This window comes from Chaetura pelagica, unplaced genomic scaffold (genome assembly GCF_000747805.2).
Source record: "Chaetura pelagica isolate M959 unplaced genomic scaffold, ChaPel_1.0 scaffold166, whole genome shotgun sequence".
Lineage (NCBI taxonomy): Eukaryota > Metazoa > Chordata > Aves > Apodiformes > Apodidae > Chaetura > Chaetura pelagica.
This window is the reverse complement of record NW_009953758.1, coordinates 3,778,944-3,800,264: the sequence shown is the minus strand read 5'-3', so window position 1 is coordinate 3,800,264 and position 21,321 is coordinate 3,778,944. Positions and strand designations below refer to the sequence as shown.

General features: G+C 47.2%; 1 protein-coding gene across 1 annotated transcript in view; it reads right to left on the bottom strand.

Annotated features, from left to right (window-relative positions):
* Nucleotides 1–3,339: 3,339 nt before the first annotated feature.
* The window catches only part of PDLIM1 (PDZ and LIM domain 1), a 32,969-nt gene continuing 14,987 nt past the window's right edge, over nt 3,340–21,321 (bottom strand). Inside the window, exons 3-6 of the mRNA XM_010000785.1 lie at nt 16,154–16,344; nt 8,585–8,739; nt 5,453–5,570; nt 3,340–3,889 (exon numbers count right to left, since the gene is read on the bottom strand). Of these exons, the coding sequence (XP_009999087.1) occupies nt 3,703–3,889; nt 5,453–5,570; nt 8,585–8,739; nt 16,154–16,344 (651 nt within the window). The 3' untranslated portion in view covers nt 3,340–3,702. The remainder of the gene's footprint in view (nt 3,890–5,452; nt 5,571–8,584; nt 8,740–16,153; nt 16,345–21,321) is intronic.

The window sequence follows — 21,321 nt, the reverse complement described above, 5'->3', positions numbered from 1 at the left end:
TCTAGGTGTAATTAGAAGCTGCAGTCATGGAATTGCAGTTGGAGCTGTCACAGTTGCAGTTGTGTTAGCTAGGCCAAGGCATAGGTAACATGGAATAAAATAAAATCCTATCTAATCTGTCAGATTTCATAAACTAGTTTCCAGTCACTTCATCTGTTGGCCTGATTTAGAAAAAAATATATTCGTAAGAGGCATTTATCCTTACCTAAGGGAACAAATAAATCTGTTAAGTTAATAAGTAGGCAGACTTTGACCTTTGCCTGTGGAAAGCCCTGTTTTGTTTCTAATTGCTGAAAACAAAAGTTTCTAAGTTTTCTGTTCAGTTACTTATTAGGCTGAATAATGCAAAGTCTAACGTGCTGTCTCCACTCGGGAGAGGCTGTTGATGGTTTTTCCAGGTGATTACAAGAAATGTGTGGTAAACTCAGCTCATGTATTAGAATCTAGTTAATGGCATTTCATCAGCACTCAAATGTATGCATATACAATCGGTCAATAATCATTACTTACCTGACTAGTAAAGATGATGTTTGAGCCACCAAGATCACACCTTGACAATAAGCTGGGCTCGGAGGTTTGCCATTAGCAAATGAAACTTCAATCTGCAAACTGAAGCAACTGGCCAGGCTGCTCAGTGCTGTTTTGCTGGGGGGGAAGGCGGTGATTATGGTGTGAGGAGGAGATAATGAGAGGACTGTCTTGGTTATGCTGTTTTGGTTTATTTTTTTAAACAATTTTTCTGTCTACTTTTAATCTCCCAGAGGCCAGCTCTGTTGGGTCACTGCCAGGAGAAGAATCTTTTTAACTGTGTGAACAGTTTTTAAAAACAGTGATTCATGTCCTGAGCTTGGAAGGGAGATGTGCTGCTCTTTTCCATGCTAAGCCCTCTTGTCCAGGCTGATGTGTCCCATGGCTCATGCTATGCTTACTGCTTTCCTCACCATGGCTGAACTTAGCGTCCTGGGCTGTGTGAAGGAGAGTCCTGCAAGCCAAGAGGCAGCAAGAGCACACAAGTCCCCATCTGCTGTACAAGGAGAAATGGGAGCTGTGGCAGGGAGAGGCCACAACCAGAAACCCAGGTAATGTCTGTTAAAAATGACAGCCTGCTTTGTGCTGCACTGCACACCTAGGTGACACAGTCACCTTGGGCAGGATGCTAGCTCACAAACTGCCTGACACTCTTAAGGTAGGAATCTTGTACATATTTCTTAAATTATTGTTAACTTCTGGAGCAGGTGACTCAGTGTGGTTGCAAGCATGACCACTTTACCTATTCTGCTATTGTTGGCAAACTCCAGGTGCCAACTGTTAAATTGGAGAGGAGTTTGGAAAGTTTGACTACAGTGAACACTGTAGTTGCCAAATATTTTGTCCTGCATCATAAAAAACAGAAGCCCTTTTTTCACTGAGCTACAGTGATTAGAGTCCTCCTGAGTCATAAATGTGAATTGCCTTGGCTACCCTGTTCCCATAGCAATAAATGTGATCATCAATTTTATCTGCATTAGAAACCTGTAGCTCCAGAGTTACTCCACAAACCTTTTGTAGTTCCCGACTGGTGCATCAAGCCCTGCACAATCAGTGTTTTCCCAGCAGTGCTGCCAGACTTTGCTGCAGGAGCAGGGCTGGGGCAATAGAGCATGTGGCCCTGGACAAAGTGGGGCTTGTCCTCTGTGCAGTGCTGGGCTGGGGAGGGCAGTGGAGAAATACCAAGCAAGGCTCAGGCACTTGTCCTGACCCCCTGACGCAAGAGTGTGAGGTTATCTGGGATGAACACTGTTTTGCTGATGGATGCTTGTACAATATGAAAGCATTTAGTGACTGCATGCTCTGGAGGGCTCGGCCTGCCTGCTGGCATTGGGGTGCAGGACATCAGATGGCCCTGGTGGCCAACATTTTCCTGCTGCAAGGCAAGCATGCAGCCAGACTGCCCAGAAAGTGCTAGGAGAGTGCATTGTTGGGAGCAGCCACTGTGGTGTGGCAGGGCCTGAGCATTGACATGAGCAGTCAGGATTTTCCCAGAGATTAGCTGGACAAGGAGTTTCCTGGTTAAGCAGTGCTTATTTCCCACTGCCCATAGAAGGAGTCTGGGCATTAGTTAAATTTAGCTGGACTTGTCCATTAGTTCCCTTCCCAGCCTGCCAAAAAACTGTAAAATTGGTCTGGATAGTGGGAGGCTTATAATGTTGGTGACAGGTCAGCTTTACCTCAGATGAGGACTGTGTTTTGGATTGTGCTTTCAGTTTGGTTTTGTGGTTTGTTGATTTTTTTTTTTTTTTTTTTTTGGAAGGCAGCTGTGCTGTGGTGTGATTTGTTGTGAAGGTGAGGAAAGAGGGCGCAGCAGTTAAAGCATTGCTGGAGATGGGAGGGCTTGCCAGGACCGCAGGACCTTGTCCATAGCTGATGCAGAGGCACTTGCGAGCAGTCAGGATTTTCCCAGAGATTAGCTGGACAAGGAGTTTCCTGGTTAAGCAGTGCTTATTTCCCACTGCCCATAGAAGGAGTCTGGGCATTAGTTAAATTTAGCTGGACTTGTCCATTAGTTCCCTTCCCAGCCTGCCAAAAAACTGTAAAATTGGTCTGGATAGTGGGAGGCTTATAATGTTGGTGACAGGTCAGCTTTACCTCAGATGAGGACTGTGTTTTGGATTGTGCTTTCAGTTTGGTTTTGTGGTTTGTTGATTTTTATTTATTTTTTTTTTTGGAAGGCAGCTGTGCTGTGGTGTGATTTGTTGTGAAGGTGAGGAAAGAGGGCGCAGCAGTTAAAGCATTGCTGGAGATGGGAGGGCTTGCCAGGACCGCAGGACCTTGTCCATAGCTGATGCAGAGGCACTTGCTAACCCCAGGGGTGGGGGCAGCCCTGTGCCTACCAGAGAGGGCCTGTATGTGTTTACAAACCCTCCTGTTTTCAACTTCTGGCAATGTCTTTTAAAGCAAAGATGACACTATTTCTTAGAAACTGTTTATTTTTACAGCAAAAGAACAGCCAGTAGCTCATTCAGAGGTGTGAGTGGAGAAATAATGTCATTGCAGATGATCCCATCAGGCCCTCACCCAGGGCACATGGGGCATGTGCCCACTCCCCACACCAACCCCAAAGACAGCCATGCATCATCAAGCAATGCTGGAGGCAGCTCTCAGCCACCTTGCACTAGGGACAGGCAGCCATTGCCAGCTGTGATCAGTGGCCTGGCTGTGGCCACCTGGCCCTTACTGGGTGCCAGCAGGCAGCTGCTAACAGCAGCTGGGCAGCATGAGAGGTAAGTGAGGCTGAAATTTGTAATTCTCTCACATTGCTGTCCAGGGCAAAGGGATACCAGGAGAAAGCAGACAGCTGCCTTGTGAATTCACCCCATTTATTGAATGCAAACAGAAGGCAAATACCTGTGATACAGATGAGTTATAATCTGATTTGGCTGCTAATTTTCCTGCGTGATTGACAGCACAAAGGAGGGGGAAAAATGAAGAAAAATCTGTATATTTAAAAAACCCACCCAAACAGTGAAAAAGGAGACAGGAAAAATGTTGAACAATTAGTGACATGTGAACAGATGGAGGACTAATAATGGCTGGGAAATTCAAAGCCATGCCTAGCAGTCCTTATTGCAAACAAGATTTGGCAGGGGGTAGACAGGGGTGATGCTTTCCAAGGAAAAGCAGCAGAGAAGGAACCATCCATACTGGGTTTGTGAGCAGCCTGGCTTACTTTGGGAAGACAGTGACCACCTCGTAACCCTCTGGAGGAATCACCCGCTCCCGTGCGTGCTTCTCGCAGTAGATTTGGTCTTCCACGAAGAAGTGTCCTTTCTGCTTGAGGTTGGTGCCACAGTCGCTGCACACGTAGCACTCGGGGTGACGCTGCTTGTCCCGGATCTTCACAAACACCCCTCTGGGGAAGGAACCACCACTCCTCAGTGCCAGGCACCTGCTACTGCCTCCCTCCTCCCCAGCCACCTCCCACCCAACCCCTCACCAGCGCTGAAGGTGGATGATTTTCATCCTGCTTCTGCAAGTGAAAGTATAGACTCTAACTCTGGTCAGACAGATATGAACAGTACTGACCTGCCTGAGTTTCACAGGGACAGTCCTTTTACCAGTGGTGACAAGACTGCTGTAATGGCATCTGCAGCTGATGGCCAGCGACAGTGCAACAGCTTTCAAATGCCCAAGATCAAATGGTGGTCATCGACTTGACCATCTTTGGGGAGGGGAGCAAATTCCAGGTCCAGACTATCCAAATTGCAGAACAAATCCAGAAATGACTGCCCACCACCAAAGGGGGGATGAAGGCTGCACAACCATCCACTACCCTTTTTCTACCAACTGACAAAACACGTATGTGTGGGAGAAGCACAGAGACTACAGAACACTGCTGCACTAAAGGGATCCAACCAAACGTGGGCCAGCTCTTACTGGAAAACTTTACAGCTTAACCCAGTAGATGATGAGGAAAGCTACATAGCAACTTCTTAACTACCACCAGCAGCAACACAGTGCTTTGCCAGGAGTAGCATTTTGTTCCAGCAGCCACCTATACTTTCCATAATTTTCTTAGTTTTCAGTTTTATTTATAGCTTTGTGCTTTCTCTGCAGATCTACTCAGCTGGTAGAATACTTGCAGGGTTTGTCTCTGAGTCATATTTTACAGGGTAGGGTTTGCCTCAATGACTGCTGCTCCTTGGTGCTCCAAGATGCCAGGACCATGCAGTTACCTGATAGCTTATGGTGGGCAGCATGGGACCAATTGGAATTCTTGCATGCTGATGTAGGTGGACTACCAGCACTTGAGTGCTGAAATAAACTGGTAAGCTAAGGTGGTTGTAGAGAAGAATTTGTGACTAAGAAACTGAACAGAGTTGGGTCTCTCATGGTGCCACATTTATGGTACAGCAGCTATGCATTGAACTCACACCCCTTCTGTGCCACAAGTCAGACATACCCGCAGCAAGACAACAAAAATTTGTCTGCATAGACAGAGCAGAGATGTGTGGGCCTACAGCAAAGCTGGGATCAGAAAGCAGCTCTCCTGCTCCACATTGCCTGTTACCACCAAGGCAAGTCCCCACCCTTCATATGGAAATGTGAAGATAGGAAAAGCATTCAAAATACAGACCCTGAGTGGAAAGGTTATTTTGTTTCTGGGTGCTGTAAACAGATCTCAGGTAGGAAGCAAAAAAAAACAACCCACAACCTGCAACAACTGTTAAGGCTTGTGTCTCATAAGGACTTCATCTCCATTGATACAGCTCTAGAGAGAAACCCAACGCCTGCTTCACTGTGGGGAACTGCAAGGTTAGTGCTGTCAAAACTGGTGAGAATAAATGTGCCTTGAGCCATCTCGTGGATGCCCTGCATGTGGATAGGTGAAGTGTTCTGGGTGCAGTGCCTCAGCCCCACACAGGCATGGGCTGCTTGGCCCATGATGTGCAACCCCAGGGACAGCCTTACTTACACAATGCCAGATCCACACTTCTCGCACATGGGCAGCTTCTGGGCATTCCCAATCGATGAGGCCACCTTTGTTGTAGGGGCTTTGACACTCCTAAATCCAGATGGTTTGGTAGAGTCTCCTGGGAGCAGAAGGAGAGTGCTTCAGAGCATGTGAGATGCGTGACTCTAGGCTCTTCCTCCCAAGCAGATGCTCTGCTAGGGAGGGATGATGTTCTTTAATCCCAGCTCATGAGGCAGAGATTCATGCATGGGAGGGGTGGGGGGAAGCGAGGGGAGGGATTTTGGGGTATGTGAAGGAGGGAGAGAAGGGACACAGCTGAACCTGGCCCTAGGCTGGAAATCTGAGTGCCTGAGACCGGGCAGTCAGATGAGCTACTGTCCCTTCTCACCTTAAAAGCCCATCACACTTCAGCTGATGTGTCACATGCACAGGTAAGCAAAGCAAAGCCTCAGTCCTGGTCCCAGCCTTGGCAGCACTGGTCTACCTGCTATGTCCTAATCACACAGTCAGGGTGAAGCCAATGGCCAGACCAGATTGAGGAGGTGAGTGTCCTGGTAGACTAGGAAAGACCATCAAAGGCCTCTTCCAGTCTACTGGCTGGTGTAAATTGAGGCAGGCTGCCCCAAGACTCCTGGAAAAGTTGGTTAACAAACTTCTTGTATAGCAAGGCCCCAGGACACTGGGGATGCCTTTGTACTCTCCTGCTGTGTAGCATGCTTCAGGGATGGTATTTCCCTACTGCAACCTTTTTTTCGGACAGGGGTGTCTTGCAGGTCCTTCACAGGAGATATCTGCTGACCTGGAGGCCTACAATGGCAGCAGATGCTGATACAGGATACAAGGCAAGCCTCTTAATATCTGCAGTGAAAAAGAAGCCTCTTGCAAAATTACACCATTGCTATGACTAGTCTTATCTATAGGACTTTTGCAAGAGGCTCAACACCAGGCAACAAGGGAGAGCTGCAGCCTCCCACCATGTTTCACCAGAAACAGAAGGGGCTGATGGGCCACCTCGATCTGGGAGGGATGCTGATAAAACCCTTCTGACTACTGTCAAGCCAAAACCACACTGCACTAGTTTTTCTGTTGTAAGGCAAAGACAAACTGGTGAGCTGCAAGGTCAACACACATTGCAGTCCAGGGCAACACCACTGACAGAAAAGATGAGGGGAAAAGCTAGGGAACTGCCCACTGCATGTCTCCGTCACCCAGCTGAGCACAAAGAGCAGCCCAAGTGCCACTGGTCATCTGTGGGGGCAGATGATGCACTGCTTTGCCTCCAGGGCATCCTTAAGCTTAGAGGTTTGCATCCAGCTCTGTGTAGAGATGTGGGTCCAGAAATGCAAAGTCCCTAATTAAGTCTACAGCCCATGCACCCTCCGAAGACAACAGGAAGTACCTGGCCTCCCAACAGCTATTGCAAGTGACCCTTGCTGGGAAGGAAGCTGCAGCAATCACATTTTTCAGGCTCTTCTTTATCACCTCTGCTCATTCCCTTTGCATCAAGCAGCATTTTGCTCACATCAACAACATAGCACATTTTTAAATCTCTCTAAAGGAATCAGCTTAACCAACGTAACCTGTTCTGCCCTGCAAAACACCCTGCACCCAAGAGCACAGGGTCAGGTCTGGGCCCAGACCCACCACGTTGCTTCCACACACCAGCACCTGCACACAGACCCCATGTCCAGGGCCAGGCTCTCACCTGGTGACAATCAGCAGAGCTGAGACAGCCAGCCATGCCCCCAAGGGACTTGTCCCAGCTGAGGAGATCGGTCCCTGCTGCTACTCACAAGCCATCGCCTCAAGTCAGGCTTGGAGAAGCAGCCAACAAACGCCCTGACTCGGCGAGCCCGGCCGCAGCAGCCTGGGGCGCTGTCTCCTCAGGAACAGACATTCCTTTGGGAGTGTGTAACCTCCCGGCCCTGCTCTGCACGGGTGATTATCAGCTCACAGTGGAGTAATGCCAAAGCCTATTCTAGCCTGTGATCAGGCAGGCAAACCTTGTGCCAGAGAATCCCCATAATGCTGCAAATCTTCAAAGAAAGATAAAATGGGCTTTTGCTTCTTATCTTCTTCAGCTCTACTAAGCACAGGGGAGGACCTTGGATGCGTGAGAAGTCCCGGCTACTCCAGTCCCTTCCATGCAGGAGCTGAACCCTGAAGGGCAAGTTGCAAACACTCAATATTTAAAAGATGCTTCCAGGCTGGTATTTTAACAGCATATTAAAGATTCCAAGATCCCGTTTTCTTTCTTCCTATTGTTTCCTTATTTCCTTCATTTTGCTCTTTCCTTACAAATCCCTCAGACATACCAGCACTTGGCCAATCTGTTTCCCTTTGTGGCAAATATCTCAGCACCAGGCGTTTGTTGGATGAAACTGAACATTCCACTGCCAAGCTAGTAACACATAATACAAAATTTCAACTGGCCTAAGGAAAAAAAAGAAGTCATTCTTCAAATTCTTTTCCTACGTATTTGTTTATTTTATTTTATTCAAAGGGAGAAGAGAGTATGGTTTGGCGCCCATCTAAGTTAATCAGCTTTTTATCTTAAAGCCTATAGCCCTGAACTGCACAAGTCCAGATGTCAGACCAAAAACGTCAAGTAGAGCAAAGTTTCAGAGATTAAAAGCTATGACCTGCTCACTGTAACCCAGCTTCTATATTTTTACATTCAGCTGCAGAAATGGATCCTTTTTCTTGTGTAGTGGGATGGAGATTAGAAGCTTTAGGACTCACTGAAGAGCCCCATTTTGTGGCACTATTCAAAGCCTTGAATCTAAGATGGTCTTTAATCAGTGAATATTATCTTAAAAGGCAAAACTTTAGAAACCAAAGAAGTTTTTGCAGCTTCTAAAATTCCTTCTTGATAACTAAATGTTGTAGGGTGTTATTTCTTTAGGACTCCATAAGTAAGCAATGATAAGGGCTTCTAGACACTGAAACTAATCAAGGAGAGGAAATTTAAGAGTAAAGTTAGTGAAATAGTCTATTCCTGTGGAAACCATCTACACACAAAAACACCAGCAAAGGAAGGGAAACAAAGTTCTAGATGTTTCTCTTACACATCATCCAAGGAATGGCAAAAGGGAAGAGCACAGTCAGATTAGGTGTGCAGTGAGTCCTTACCTTTCTCTTCTGACTCCAAAATCTCTTGCAACACAAGGAAGGAAGCAGATTGTCTGGGTGGCTCATTTGACTCTTGATTCTCCTGGAGCATCTTGTAAACCTCAGATTCTCTGTCTATTGCGATGCTGCCTGGGGGCTGGTTATGCTGATCTAAACTGAGGAAGGAACAGAGAATACACCTGTTAGACAGCTGAAAACTAGAGCCCGTCCTGTTAGCAAAATTTTCACAATGCATCATATAACTGAAGAATGAACGTGCAAAACAAACCAACAAGAGGATGCCGTAGAACACAGATGTGCTGGATGCGCTTGCACAAGACAGATACAGCCCGGGTGCGATTGGCACGCTGGGCTATCCCCGTACACCACGGTCACCAGGTTCTCTCTGACTGCCCTGGCCAGTTCCCCAGTGTTGTCCCTGCTTTAACATTAACACGTACTCCAGAAACTAGAACTTTTTGACCAATTACTGCTCTGTTAATAGGAAAACAAAGTACTCATGTGCTGGGATGAGAACCCCACATGGTAGCTGTGCCATCTATTCATATTCCTTGCATGCATAAAACTGCCTTTGACTGCTGCCTTACACTGCTGTGAAACTCAAATTAAGTAAAGTTTATTCCATTAAAAAGAAATCTTTGCAAGTACACTATGAATTGCTTCTAAAGACAACTTTGATAAAGTAGGATCTAACTAAAAGATCCTCTGATTGTCAATAATTTAATTTGGTTTTCAAGTGAGTGTTATTTTTCCTATTTTACAGGTGGTGACTCTGAGCCACAGCCCATTTACAGCTTTTAAGTAAGGTTAATGAGCAGGTCAAGAGCAGAGGGGATGTCTGCCTGCTGACAATAAGCCTTCCTTTCAGGAGCATCTCTGAGATGCTGCTGCTGCCACTCACATCACAAGGGACTTGCACCCTGAGGGGTGGGGGCCTAGAGCCCCAGGTGCTTGAGGGGCAGTTTTCACAGTGCAAGGTGGCTGAAAAAGTGGTGATTGTGCCACTGGAAGGGGCTTTAGAGAAAAAAGGGGGAAAAAAAAAAAAAAAAGGCTGGTGGTATTACCTAGAATGTTCTCCACATCCAGTGGGTAGAGGCTAAACTACAGGCTTAAAACTGGAAGAGAATATTCAGACTATTCCCTGCAAAAAGTTTTCCAATGGACAGACATCGAAGTACCAGAGGAGATTGCTGTGAATGAGCAACCTGATCTAGTTGAAGATGTCCCTGTTCACTGAGGGGGGGTTGGACTATATGGCCTTTAAAGGTCCCTCCCAAACCAAACCATTAAATGAGTCTACAATTCTGTAATTCAAAAAAGAATCTGGAAAAATTCACTGGGGATTATTTAAATCAATGGTTTAAACTGAACAAATGCTGGGCTAGCGGATGGACTAAAGGACACAGGAGGTTCCTGCATGCCTTTTATCCTGTGGCTGGAATAAAACATCTCTGGAAAATGAGACAAGTCTCTGACAGCTCAATTACATATTGCAGCCTTATAAATGTGTATAGTCTATTAGGTTTCACCATCCCTGCACCCTGTGATTGCCTGAAAAGTACACAAGCATCTGGAAGTTCAGGCTAAATTGCAGAAGGAAATCCTTGAGGAGACAACTGCCCACTTTCTGTACCAATGTGCAATTGGGAGTTACTCTATAAACTCTTCAGGCACAAGAGTTAAAATCATAGCACGTGTTATAAAATGTTGCTTCCATAAAAAGAATTCCATAAGATGTTTCCATCTTTATTACTTTCCAGTGGAGCAAGAAGCTCATTAGACCTGCAAGCAGCTGAACCCTTGAAGCCTAAATCTCATTTACTGAAGTCTCTAAAATAAATTAATGATATGCCTTTTATTGCACAGAAAACATCCTAGGTTATCCCAAATGAATCCATGTTCCACATTATATTAATCGCATGGACAGTCATATACTCCTATCACTCTCCACCCACAAAAACATTAGGCAAGAAGCCTGTCATTGCAGCTTGCATACTAAGGATGTTTCACTAACATGCAGTCAAAAAGCAAAGGCTAAATCATCTTAAAGAGCACTAGAGTCAAACAAAGCCATCACATTTCAATCATGCATTGTGACAGTGTGCAAAACATTCAGATCAACTCTCCCAGGTATGCACTCTAGATATACTTGCATATACAAGACTTCTGAAAGACTGTAAAAAAACCAAACACCTCAAGTTCTAGAATTGTTTCCAGCCAAGTGAATTACCTCAACTTGTCAGGGCAGAAGGCACTGCTGCTTAAAGAAAATACCAAAACCCAAGCCCCCCCCAAAAAAAAAACCCTCACCAAAAAGCACAAGTAGCTATTGAATGGGCAAGGCCACAGGCACAGGAATTGTGCCTGCAGGAAAATGAGTCGCTCTGCATAGCGGCTGATTTATGCAGCCTCCTGTTAAGTAGATGCTTTATCTGCAGCAATCATGAGCAACTGGTGTCCTTTTCCATGCACAGGATCTCCCCACTGCAGAAACTGTAGGGGCCAACTCAAACAACCTTTAATGGATTTGAGACTCACAAAACCATTTCTGGATTTCATCGCTGCTACCATGGACAACTTGCAACACTGAATGACACTGGCTCATTGAGGTTTGAAAATTCGCAAGAAGATGGTAGTAAAAACCATAAAGACAGCCTTGCACAGCCTCTTCTGTCTTCAGAAAAGCACAACTTATTCTTTACTAACATCATTGTACTATTTTTTGCTAGCACGTTTTGTAAAGTTCACAAGGCGCTCAAGGCTGGGCTACAACCCAGTAGACCCCGTACTTGGGGCACTTGCTTTTGCAATGAAACAATTGCTGTTGCCTCGGGCTTCTCTGCGAGCATTATCAGCCATCTGGACCAGCTCAGCCTGTCAGTAGAGTGTGACCACTTCTGGCACCCACAGTATCGACTGCGAGCCAGAGCAGTGACTTACAGCAAGTAACTGGACTAAGTAACGAGGCAGGAGTAAACCCATAGCCTCCCATTATCTCTTAGCTGCTGGCACACAGCAGAGCTTGGCTGTGTGGTCCATGAATGAAGACGCCAACTTTTCTGCTTTGAAGCACATGATGCACAGCCCAGGAGGAGACTATGAGCAGTGGAAAAGCTAGAAGATCTGGCTGTGCTCTTCTCCTCTGTCCCATGGAGGCCATGAGACTGACCGTCTCCCTGAACTGCAGGTCACAGATGCAAGCTGCTTGGTCACACACTTTACTGAGGGTTCACATCTTCTGAAACACTTCAGCCTCGATTAGAACCCTCCTGCTTTCTGCTTCACCCTTCTCAATACTGAAGTCCTCTCTGTAAAACCCTGCACTGCTTGGCTCCCAACTGCCACAAAGCAAGCTCCAAAGAGCACCCAGGCCCTGTGATGCCAAGGCTCTCCACAGATCCTGCAGACCTCAAAGGATGTCAAGCATTCTCCACTCCCACAGGCAAAGATGCTGCCCCAAGAACAGCAACCTGTGCAGACAACTGGGTAGGGATGGAAACACAGACTGGGTCCTTCATGTGCCTGCCCAGGATGCTCCAAAATCATGATTGTTATCAGCTAAAGACAGAAACCCATGGGGACCTGCTTTGGCCTGAAATGAAACCTGCCCAGCACACGCCCATGGCCCAGCCCACAGCCAGTGAAACAAAAGGACAAGAACACGCATGGCAGCACCTTCCAGTCACAAACCACAACAGTTGTTTCAGTGCAGGAGAAATACCAGCTTTTAGGATAAAGCTCTCCACAGCAGCCACCAAAATCCATCTGCTGCAGATGCCTCCTCAAGGAACACCACCAGCTGCTGTCAAGGCTCTGCTGTGCACATGGGCCAGGGTGATGGACACACCAACAGGCTGAAATGATGCTTTGGTGCTTCCCGTGGCACTGGACACACACACAGTGCAGAGAAAGCTCCCGTGAAGTCATGCACCAATGTTGGTAAGGTGAAATGTAAATGCTGTTTCCTTGTGACCAGTGCTGTGAGCCAGAGTCAGGGAGGAGGCACCCGTGGACGCCAAGATGTGGATGCACAGATGTGCCGCACAGCCCAGGAGGAGACTATGAGCAGTGGAAAAGCTAGAAGATCTGGCTGTGCTCTTCTCCTCTGTCCCATGGAGGCCATGAGACTGACCGTCTCCCTGAACTGCAGGTCACAGATGCAAGCTGCTTGGTCACACACTTTACTGAGGGTTCACATCTTCTGAAACACTTCAGCCTCGATTAGAACCCTCCTGCTTTCTGCTTCACCCTTCTCAATACTGAAGTCCTCTCTGTAAAACCCTGAACTGCTTGGCTCCCAACTGCCACAAAGCAAGCTCCAAAGAGCACCCAGGCCCTGTGATGCCAAGGCTCTCCACAGATCCTGCAGACCTCAAAGGATGTCAAGCATTCTCCACTCCCACAGGCAAAGATGCTGCCCCAAGAACAGCAACCTGTGCAGACAACTGGGTAGGGATGGAAACACAGACTGGGTCCTTCATGTGCCTGCCCAGGATGCTCCAAAATCATGATTGTTATCAGCTAAAGACAGAAACCCATGGGGACCTGCTTTGGCCTGAAATGAAACCTGCCCAGCACACGCCCATGGCCCAGCCCACAGCCAGTGAAACAAAAGGACAAGAACACGCATGGCAGCACCTTCCAGTCACAAACCACAACAGTTGTTTCAGTGCAGGAGAAATACCAGCTTTTAGGATAAAGCTCTCCACAGCAGCCACCAAAATCCATCTGCTGCAGATGCCTCCTCAAGGAACACCACCAGCTGCTGTCAAGGCTCTGCTGTGCACATGGGCCAGGGTGATGGACACACCAACAGGCTGAAATGATGCTTTGGTGCTTCCCGTGGCACTGGACACACACACAGTGCAGAGAAAGCTCCCGTGAAGTCATGCACCAATGTTGGTAAGGTGAAATGTAAATGCTGTTTCCTTGTGACCAGTGCTGTGAGCCAGAGTCAGGGAGGAGGCACCCGTGGACGCCAAGATGTGGATGCACAGATGTGCCGAGCCAGCCATAGAGGCAGCGGGCAGGTTACCTGGGAAAATCGGGGCTAACGGAAGAGATCTGTCCCTGCAGGGAATCCATGATGTTGCTCTGTGAATAGAGCTGCAGGGGAGAATTGAACTGCACGTGCAGCACTTTGAGTCCTGGCACCTCCACTTCCACGGGGCTGTTGGGGCAGGCCTGGGCCACGTGCTTCAGCTGCTGGGGCCCTGCTCGAAGCTGCGCGGGGCTGGAGGCCCAGGGAGCCTGCACTGCGCTCGGTGGCAAGGGACGGCTACAGGGTCACACAGGGGTTTGGGGGTTCATTGGCATTTTATGTTGTGGAATTGAGGGAGAAATTCCAAGGAGGAAGAGAGGGAAGAAGGAAGAAATTAATGAAGGGCTAAACCGAATGCTCCAAGCAGTAAAAGCAGTTGCAGAATGCTGTCTGATCCTTGTGCTGGAGGGACACACCGCTGAACTTACAGCTTCACATTACAGGCTTCTGGCTAATGCTGTGGCTTTGGTCTCGCACTCCAGGTGTGGCCACACAAAAACTAAACTGCAGACACTCCACTGATTAGCAAATGTAGGGGTTGTAAAAGCAACAAAGACATGGCAGCAGGGGTTTCCCTATGAACTAGCTACCTGAGTTCACACTCAAGGTCCCACTGTCCAGTCAAGGAATGCCACCTCCACTGCTGCCCTTCCAAAAGTTAGCCTGGGCACTCTACTGAAGGGCAATCTCACCTCTGATCCCAAAATAGATGTGCTCAGCTGTGGAGCTTCTTCTTGCCCTCCCCACCTGCTTGTGACACCAAATCCAGTAGAGATACTTGCTGGTGTTTCTGTCTGTACCATAGCCCTGCATTTACATCACACAATCTTTAAGGAAGGACTATGGACCAGATCCCGGTGTCATGTCACCATATGCAGTGCAGGATCAGGCTGCTGATAAGTGCCAAGTAAACCAGAGCAATGTTGGCCACACATAAGTAACTCAGCAAAAAAAACACTGGCAGGAATTTGAAGGCAGCTGGGAGGTTGAGTGAAGGGAAAACCTACACATCCTGTGCTTGTGCACTGGGGAGATCACAGTGGGCTTTTAATGGCAGGGTGAGGCCCCTGGCTGTCCCTGAAAACCAGCAGCAATTCTTCTGCTTTTGGTGACTCTGTAAACAAATGTGTATTAGCATCAAAGGTGTCATCCACAGTGCCCCCAGCATTCCTTTGCAACTTGCTGTGTTTCAGCAAGGAAAAGATTAAAGAGATGTCATGTACCCCACATGCAGCAGAGCTGGCAATGGACCTTTCTGCTAGGAGGAGCACATTAAGCCACAGCACTAGAAGAAACTGACCTCTTTGCTGATTTTTTGCAAGGAAAAGGGATCACCTACACGTTTCCAGCCAAATATACCTGGCTTCCAGGGAGTGCTCTCACCTGGAGGGGACTCCAGACTAGACATGAGGTGGTACTGGACTGCCAAATGGTCCCATCAGTTTAATGCAAAGTCAGATTTCCCTTTGTTCTTGCCCTGCCTTTGCTCAGCCCCTGAATGAGGCTGCTGAGGTCTACCAGAAGCAAATAAGGAACAAACATCTGTCACCTCATCTGCCAGCTGCAGCACTGTAACTCTGCCTAGAAGGGCCCATGTGAAACCAGGGCTCTGGTTTCAGTCAGACTTATGTTAAACCACAGTCTCAAGTCTTTGTGTCCTGCAAAAGCAAATGCTGAAGTTACTTTTGTCTCCCCATTCACAAATAAGGAATTTAGCTGAGTATTACCTAAAGCATTGGTCTTGCAGCTTCTGCTGTAGAAGTGGTCAACGTTTTCCAGGCAGTTTGGTACTGCTATACAGTGACCTAGAGCAGCTAAGCAACTTCACCAACATAGCCAGAAAGATTTCAGAAAGCTCCTAGTCTGTTGCTTCTAATTAAAAAAATATGAACTTTGGACTTCTGCAATAAAGTACTGTCTTTGGTGCAGTAAGATAAAACCACAAGAATCAACAGGCCTTTATAAGGTTGGGACCCTTTCCAATCCTATATATAAAATCCCTCATACACGTATCAAAGTTTCAGCTACTTTTTAAAACTTCTGTGAAAAACAAGGTTCAAAAATAAAAAATGAAAAGATGAAAACTTAGAGCCTGTCTCTGAATCCCAAGCCAGCCAGGAACGGGGACACGTGCTTCCTACACTAGCTGGTACCCATCCTTCCTGGCATTGCCCGCAAAGCCAGCACAAAACACTAAGTGTACACAGTGCTCATAACAAGCTGTCAAGCACCTGTTCAGGCCAGCGGGCTGGAATGTCATGCTGAACGCACATGGAAACTGCGTCGGTCTCTGCTAAACAAAGAAACACAACAGCATTAATTTCATTTCTGCATCTCATGAAATGTTGCCCGCTCCTCTGAGCCCTGCCCCTGGGAACCACATCCATGCTCATGCGTCTGCTCCTTCTCTTGTCCTGAAAAAAAAGCTTTTTGGGGTTAATGATTTGGTACCCTTGCAGAAAACTCATGTCTCCTGGAGCCTTCCCCTGGGGCCTGGGCAGGGAAGGAGAGGTGATGAAGATACTTACAGCTTGGTAGGCTCTGGGGCCCCAGGTGATGTCTTTGTCTCCACTGCGCTGTTGAAAGTTTGGATGTTCTCTGAGGAGTACAGGCCTGCTGGGCTGTTGTACTGAGCAGTGATCACTCTGGGGGCAGAAGCTGTGGCAGCAGTGAAGGGCACTGCGCTCCGGTTGTGTGCACTTCCTATGTGCCTTACTTCCTGCATGCAAAGGAGCAAAGGCAAAAATCAGAGGTGCTCAGGCATGCGGGTGGGATGTGACAGGGCAGCCTGGAGTGAGCAGCTACTGCAGTGGTGGTCTTTGCATGTGGTGCCAGCTGAGGAGCACATGACCACCAAGGAAGACAAGCATCCTTTATGTGTCAAGGCCCCCAGCCCCATCCTGGATGACTTCAGGCTGACCTTCAGGACATTTCACAGTTGATGCACTGGGAACATAAGAGCTCAGAAACACTGCTAGAGCTGTTAACTCAAGCTGACACACACCTGATTTTTTGCATTCCTTGCAATCCCTGAAAGTAGAGCTGATTTCTATGGAAAAGTGAAGATGAGGGCCAGAAAGAACAGCACTCTCCAATGACATCTGAAAGTCTGGCTTTAGGCAAACCAAAAGGAAGGGATCTGTTATTACTAAAAGTGCTCTGGAACATGTCTACTCCTTCAGCTAAGACTGAGGTTCACAGCTGTCTTTGATTAATAACGCTGGACTTTCTGGACAAGAAATTCATACAGTATTGGTGGGAAGATGATCGCTGTTACTACAGAAGATTGCTCACAGACAGTGACAGCTAAATGCCAGAGGCCTCTTTAGGGCCAGAAGTATGAGATATCAGCCAGGTGTTCTGGTTTTGAGGCAAACTGGAGACTTCCAGAGGTACTAGTAGATACTTGGAAACACTGGTTGCAATTTAATAAGAAAGGGGTCAAATCCAAGTTGAGTAAGACATGCGTTAAGAAAGACTCTTCTGAATCACAGACAGTACTAAAACAATGAGGACATTTCTAAGCTTCATCACCAGTTCAGCAAGCGAATTCACAGCCTTGGGCAGGGCTTATTTCCTCCCCAGAGGAAACAACTGACCAAAGCAAGGAGAAAGCACAACAGGGCCTCACTAAAGCATCTAGAAGAAAGGACTAACATTCACAGAGACAGCTTAAATATCCAGGAATAAAAGATGGTGCCTAAAATGTGCATTTTGGAATGCTTCAACAGCTGTAGAGATTGAGAATGACTCCATTACAGGACTAGCACCCAGTGGCACAGGATGAAACAGAGCCCTTCTTAACATGCTGGGCCCATGCTTCCCTATTCTAATTAACACAACCAGATCCCACTCCCACTCCATACAGGCACTGACTTCAGCAATGAAGGGAGCCTTCACTACCCTTTGAACACCTCATGGCATTTGTTTGATAGAGCTATAGTTACAGGATAAACACTAACTAGAAAGAAGAATGACTAAATTCCCCCACCATTTTTTTCTTTAAATTGCTTTTATGTCCCCCAGTTTCCCTAGGCAGCTAGCTAGCATTCCCAGACTGACAGATGGGAGTCATCTCACTTCATGGCACTCAAATGCTATTTATGGCATAAAGTACAGCATTGGATCCCTCAGAGAAGAGCAGCGTGCATCCAAACACACTCATGAGCTACAAGTCATTTGAAATCCATGGGGTAGCTCAAGATGTTCAGGTATGGCGCTGTTCTCCCACGGCTTTCTGGCCGATGTGTATGAACATCAGCCATGAAGCTTTCCCATACACCAAAGGAAGAAAGACCCTGGAGTAATTAGCTAATCTCCCTTTGTTGCAATCTCATTCAAAGCATATAATGTGTCTCATAAAAATAGTCTTTCCTATGGCATAAATGGTTGATTTTAGCAAAAAAAAATATAATTTCTTCAGCCTGTATATCACACCATGGGGAAAAGTATCTGTGATCTTATATCAGCCTTAAATACATGTTAGCCCACCATTAGGAGGCCACAAGTAGGAGAGGGTTCCAGACATGCACATAAATAGTTGGTTCAATGAAAGACAGAGGGAGAAGTTTTAGTTTAAAGGGGTTATATTCTTGGGTCAAATGGGCTTAAAGTTGAAATCATGTCACAACTTGTATTGCGGAAATGTTTAAGTTTTAACCAAGAATCAGTGAAAGGGAAGTAATTTAGTTTTGTTGTTGTTTTTTAATTCTGGTTCCCTAAGGAAGTAAAGTGTCTCAGTTACATACTCCACATATATGTGGGCACATTCCCACCCCCACCAAAGATTTTGGAATCTGTCAGCCAAGCCCAAATCACTTTGACAGTGCTGGAGGACTCCAGGATGTTGAAGTTCCTACAAATGTTGAGAAAATAGACAGCTAGTTGGAGGAGAGACCGAAATCACATTAGTGCCTTCACCCTAATAACTGCAACATGCACCTAGGCATGGAGTCCACATAGGAGACTTTTTACCTAGCTTTGGCCACCAGGTAGGGTTTCTGCTATATAGTAAGACCCCAGACCATAAATGAAGCTTTCAAAAGCATCAGAAGACCTGTAACCTGTTTTATCATGTGGATAAAGTCCACTGACTATACAGTAGTTTGTAATAGGGTTAAACAGAGATATAAGGGCAGAAGGTGATGTCTTTAGATTAGAAAAATCCCATCTGGGACAGTGTAGAAGGTGTGTAACCCAAGAGTCTACAGACAAGTATTACAAAGCAAAGTAACAACATTATAAAGGGCATTTGGATAATCCGGATCCTCCAGCACTTCCTATCACACTGTGCTACACTTTCTGCTTGAGCTGTGGAAGGAATTTGCTAAGAACAAGTGCTTTCATGATCCCAAGATCAAAAGATAATGTGTTCTTACTGTCAAATGTATTTACATTGGGATTTTCCAGAAGCGCCAATCCAGACCCTGTGCTGTGCAGCAGTTTTGTTAAAGCCTTAGCTCCTGGAATCATGTGTTTATGTGAGAGTCTCTGACTTAATACTGGAGGGCAGGGTGAAATCAGAAATGTGTGCCAGGGTGCTGTTTCTGAACTCAGAGAGGTCTCTTCTTGCTTTGCTTTCAAAATGAAGTAATTCCTCCAATAGTCCCTCCCTGCCTGAAACTACCACCTCTATATGAAACCTCAAAGTGGCTTTTGAGCACAATCCCCTGTGCTCCCAAGTCCTTCAGGCACTAGTGCAACACACTCCCCCTGCCAATCCTAAATAAAAAAATGAAGTCCCAAGGACAAACAAGGTTTGCAGGCCCCAGCTTTAGGTCAAATTCACCGGTTTCCTGCCAGATGTTTTTTGGGTGCCAGTTGTGAGTGGCAGCAGCGCTCTCTGAGGCAGCTGGGAACACTGCTGTGCACTGCAGGCCCTGCAATGCAGCCCTTCCAGATGGGTGCACCAAGGGTCTTCCCTCATCCCCCTGGACTTCCTGGCAGAGTGTCACCAGTTACAGTGCCAGGCTGCCGGGAAGGGGAAAATGTCCCTGCGCCAGGACAGGAAGCAGATCAGCATTTCCTACCACACCGGCTACAGGCTGCGTCATGGAGAATTATCTGGGAAAACAATGGCCCCTTCCTCCCTTTCGTCCAACTCATGCCAGGCCATGCTTGGTGACGCTGAAGGCCAGCCTGTGAAACCCCCACAGCTGCACCAGCTGTCACCTCCGTGCCTCGGGCTGGCCAGCAGCTGGTGGCGTGGGTAGCTGCTGTCTCTTTGCCATGCACCAGAGATGGATGGGCTGCCACCATGTGAGATGCTCATCCCAGAATCAGGACTTGGGACTCCAGGGCAATTCCCAGCTGTCAGCAAGGCAGACAGATGGACAGACAGCTTAAAACAAGCCACTTCCATCAGCTGAGTTGGGGCACAACCCAGGCACCAGGGTCATAAAGCCACTTGGATGCCTCCATGGCCCCATGTGCCCTTGGGGAGGTTAGGGATGGTCTGGGGTGAGGGTGGACTCTTGGGTCACATCTGCCAGACAGTGACATGGCCAAGTCATCCTGGCTGCACTGACCTCACAACCACCAGAAACAGCTGGAAGCTGGAAGCTTTTTGTACTTGCTAAATAAACTAAGCTGAGGGGTCAGGCACTCCTCTCCCTGAAGCGGGGCTTTCCTCTCCCCACAGCACTGCCTGGAGGCAGTGGCAGGGCTGGGGCCTCAGAGGTGCTGGCTACCACCCTACTGCCCCTGCACCTGCAGCACCCTTGCTCCCCTGCCAATGCCACCTCCTTGCAGCCCCAGAGGAAAAGCAGATCACATACAGACCAGCAGGGTGCTTAAAGCCACCAAAAACTAGTTTCAGGTCTGGAGTCATGTTTTAGAGACCAGCCAGCACAGTTATTTACTAAAGTTCCAACTCTTGGAATCAGGGGATCTTATGTTACAAATAAACAAATAAAGCACCCAGGCTCTGCAGTTGCAGGGTGAAGTGAAAGCCCCCACAGCCCTGCAGTGCCCTAAAGCAGCCAAGTGAGGCAGAAAAACCCACTACCCCATCAGGTCCCAGAAACATGGGATATTTTTGAGTCCTGAGTCAGAACGCAGTAGCCCAGGGCAGGCAATCCTGGAGCACACACCTCAAGAACCATGCCAAGAGGAAACAAGATTAAACATTTTTCAGTATGTTTACTCAGCTCTAAGAAAACAAGCCCCTGACCAAACCTCAGCATACGAGAGGAGGGGAAGGAGATTGGAGACCAGCAACCAGACCTCTCCAGTCCCATCCTTGCCCTTGGGAAGCTGCCCAGGATGCTCAGGCAATGTCCGTGCCCAGCCAGCTTGTGGAGGGGGAGGCTGCTTACACCAAACATGCAGCAGCAGCTCAGAAGAGGACATTCTCATGGCCAACTCTACCCTATGCTATGTTTCATCAGCTGAAATCACAAGTATTTAGAAGTGCCTTTACTTTCACCTCTCTTTCTGTTATTGTTTGAGGTTTTTCAGCTATGGAAAAATCTTTTGCAATGCTTTGAAATCTGATTAGAAATTAGGAAGGGTTTGGGGTTTTGTTATTGTAGGGGGCTAAAACCACAGGGCTTGCTTCCCACATCCCCTCCCTCCATGTCCCTGACACATTCCACAATCATGCGGTAACACCTTTAACCAAAAACAGCAGGTTGTGATATGCCAGTGCAGTTCCCTCATCTGAAATGAGATGCTGTTACTTTATATACCTATTGCT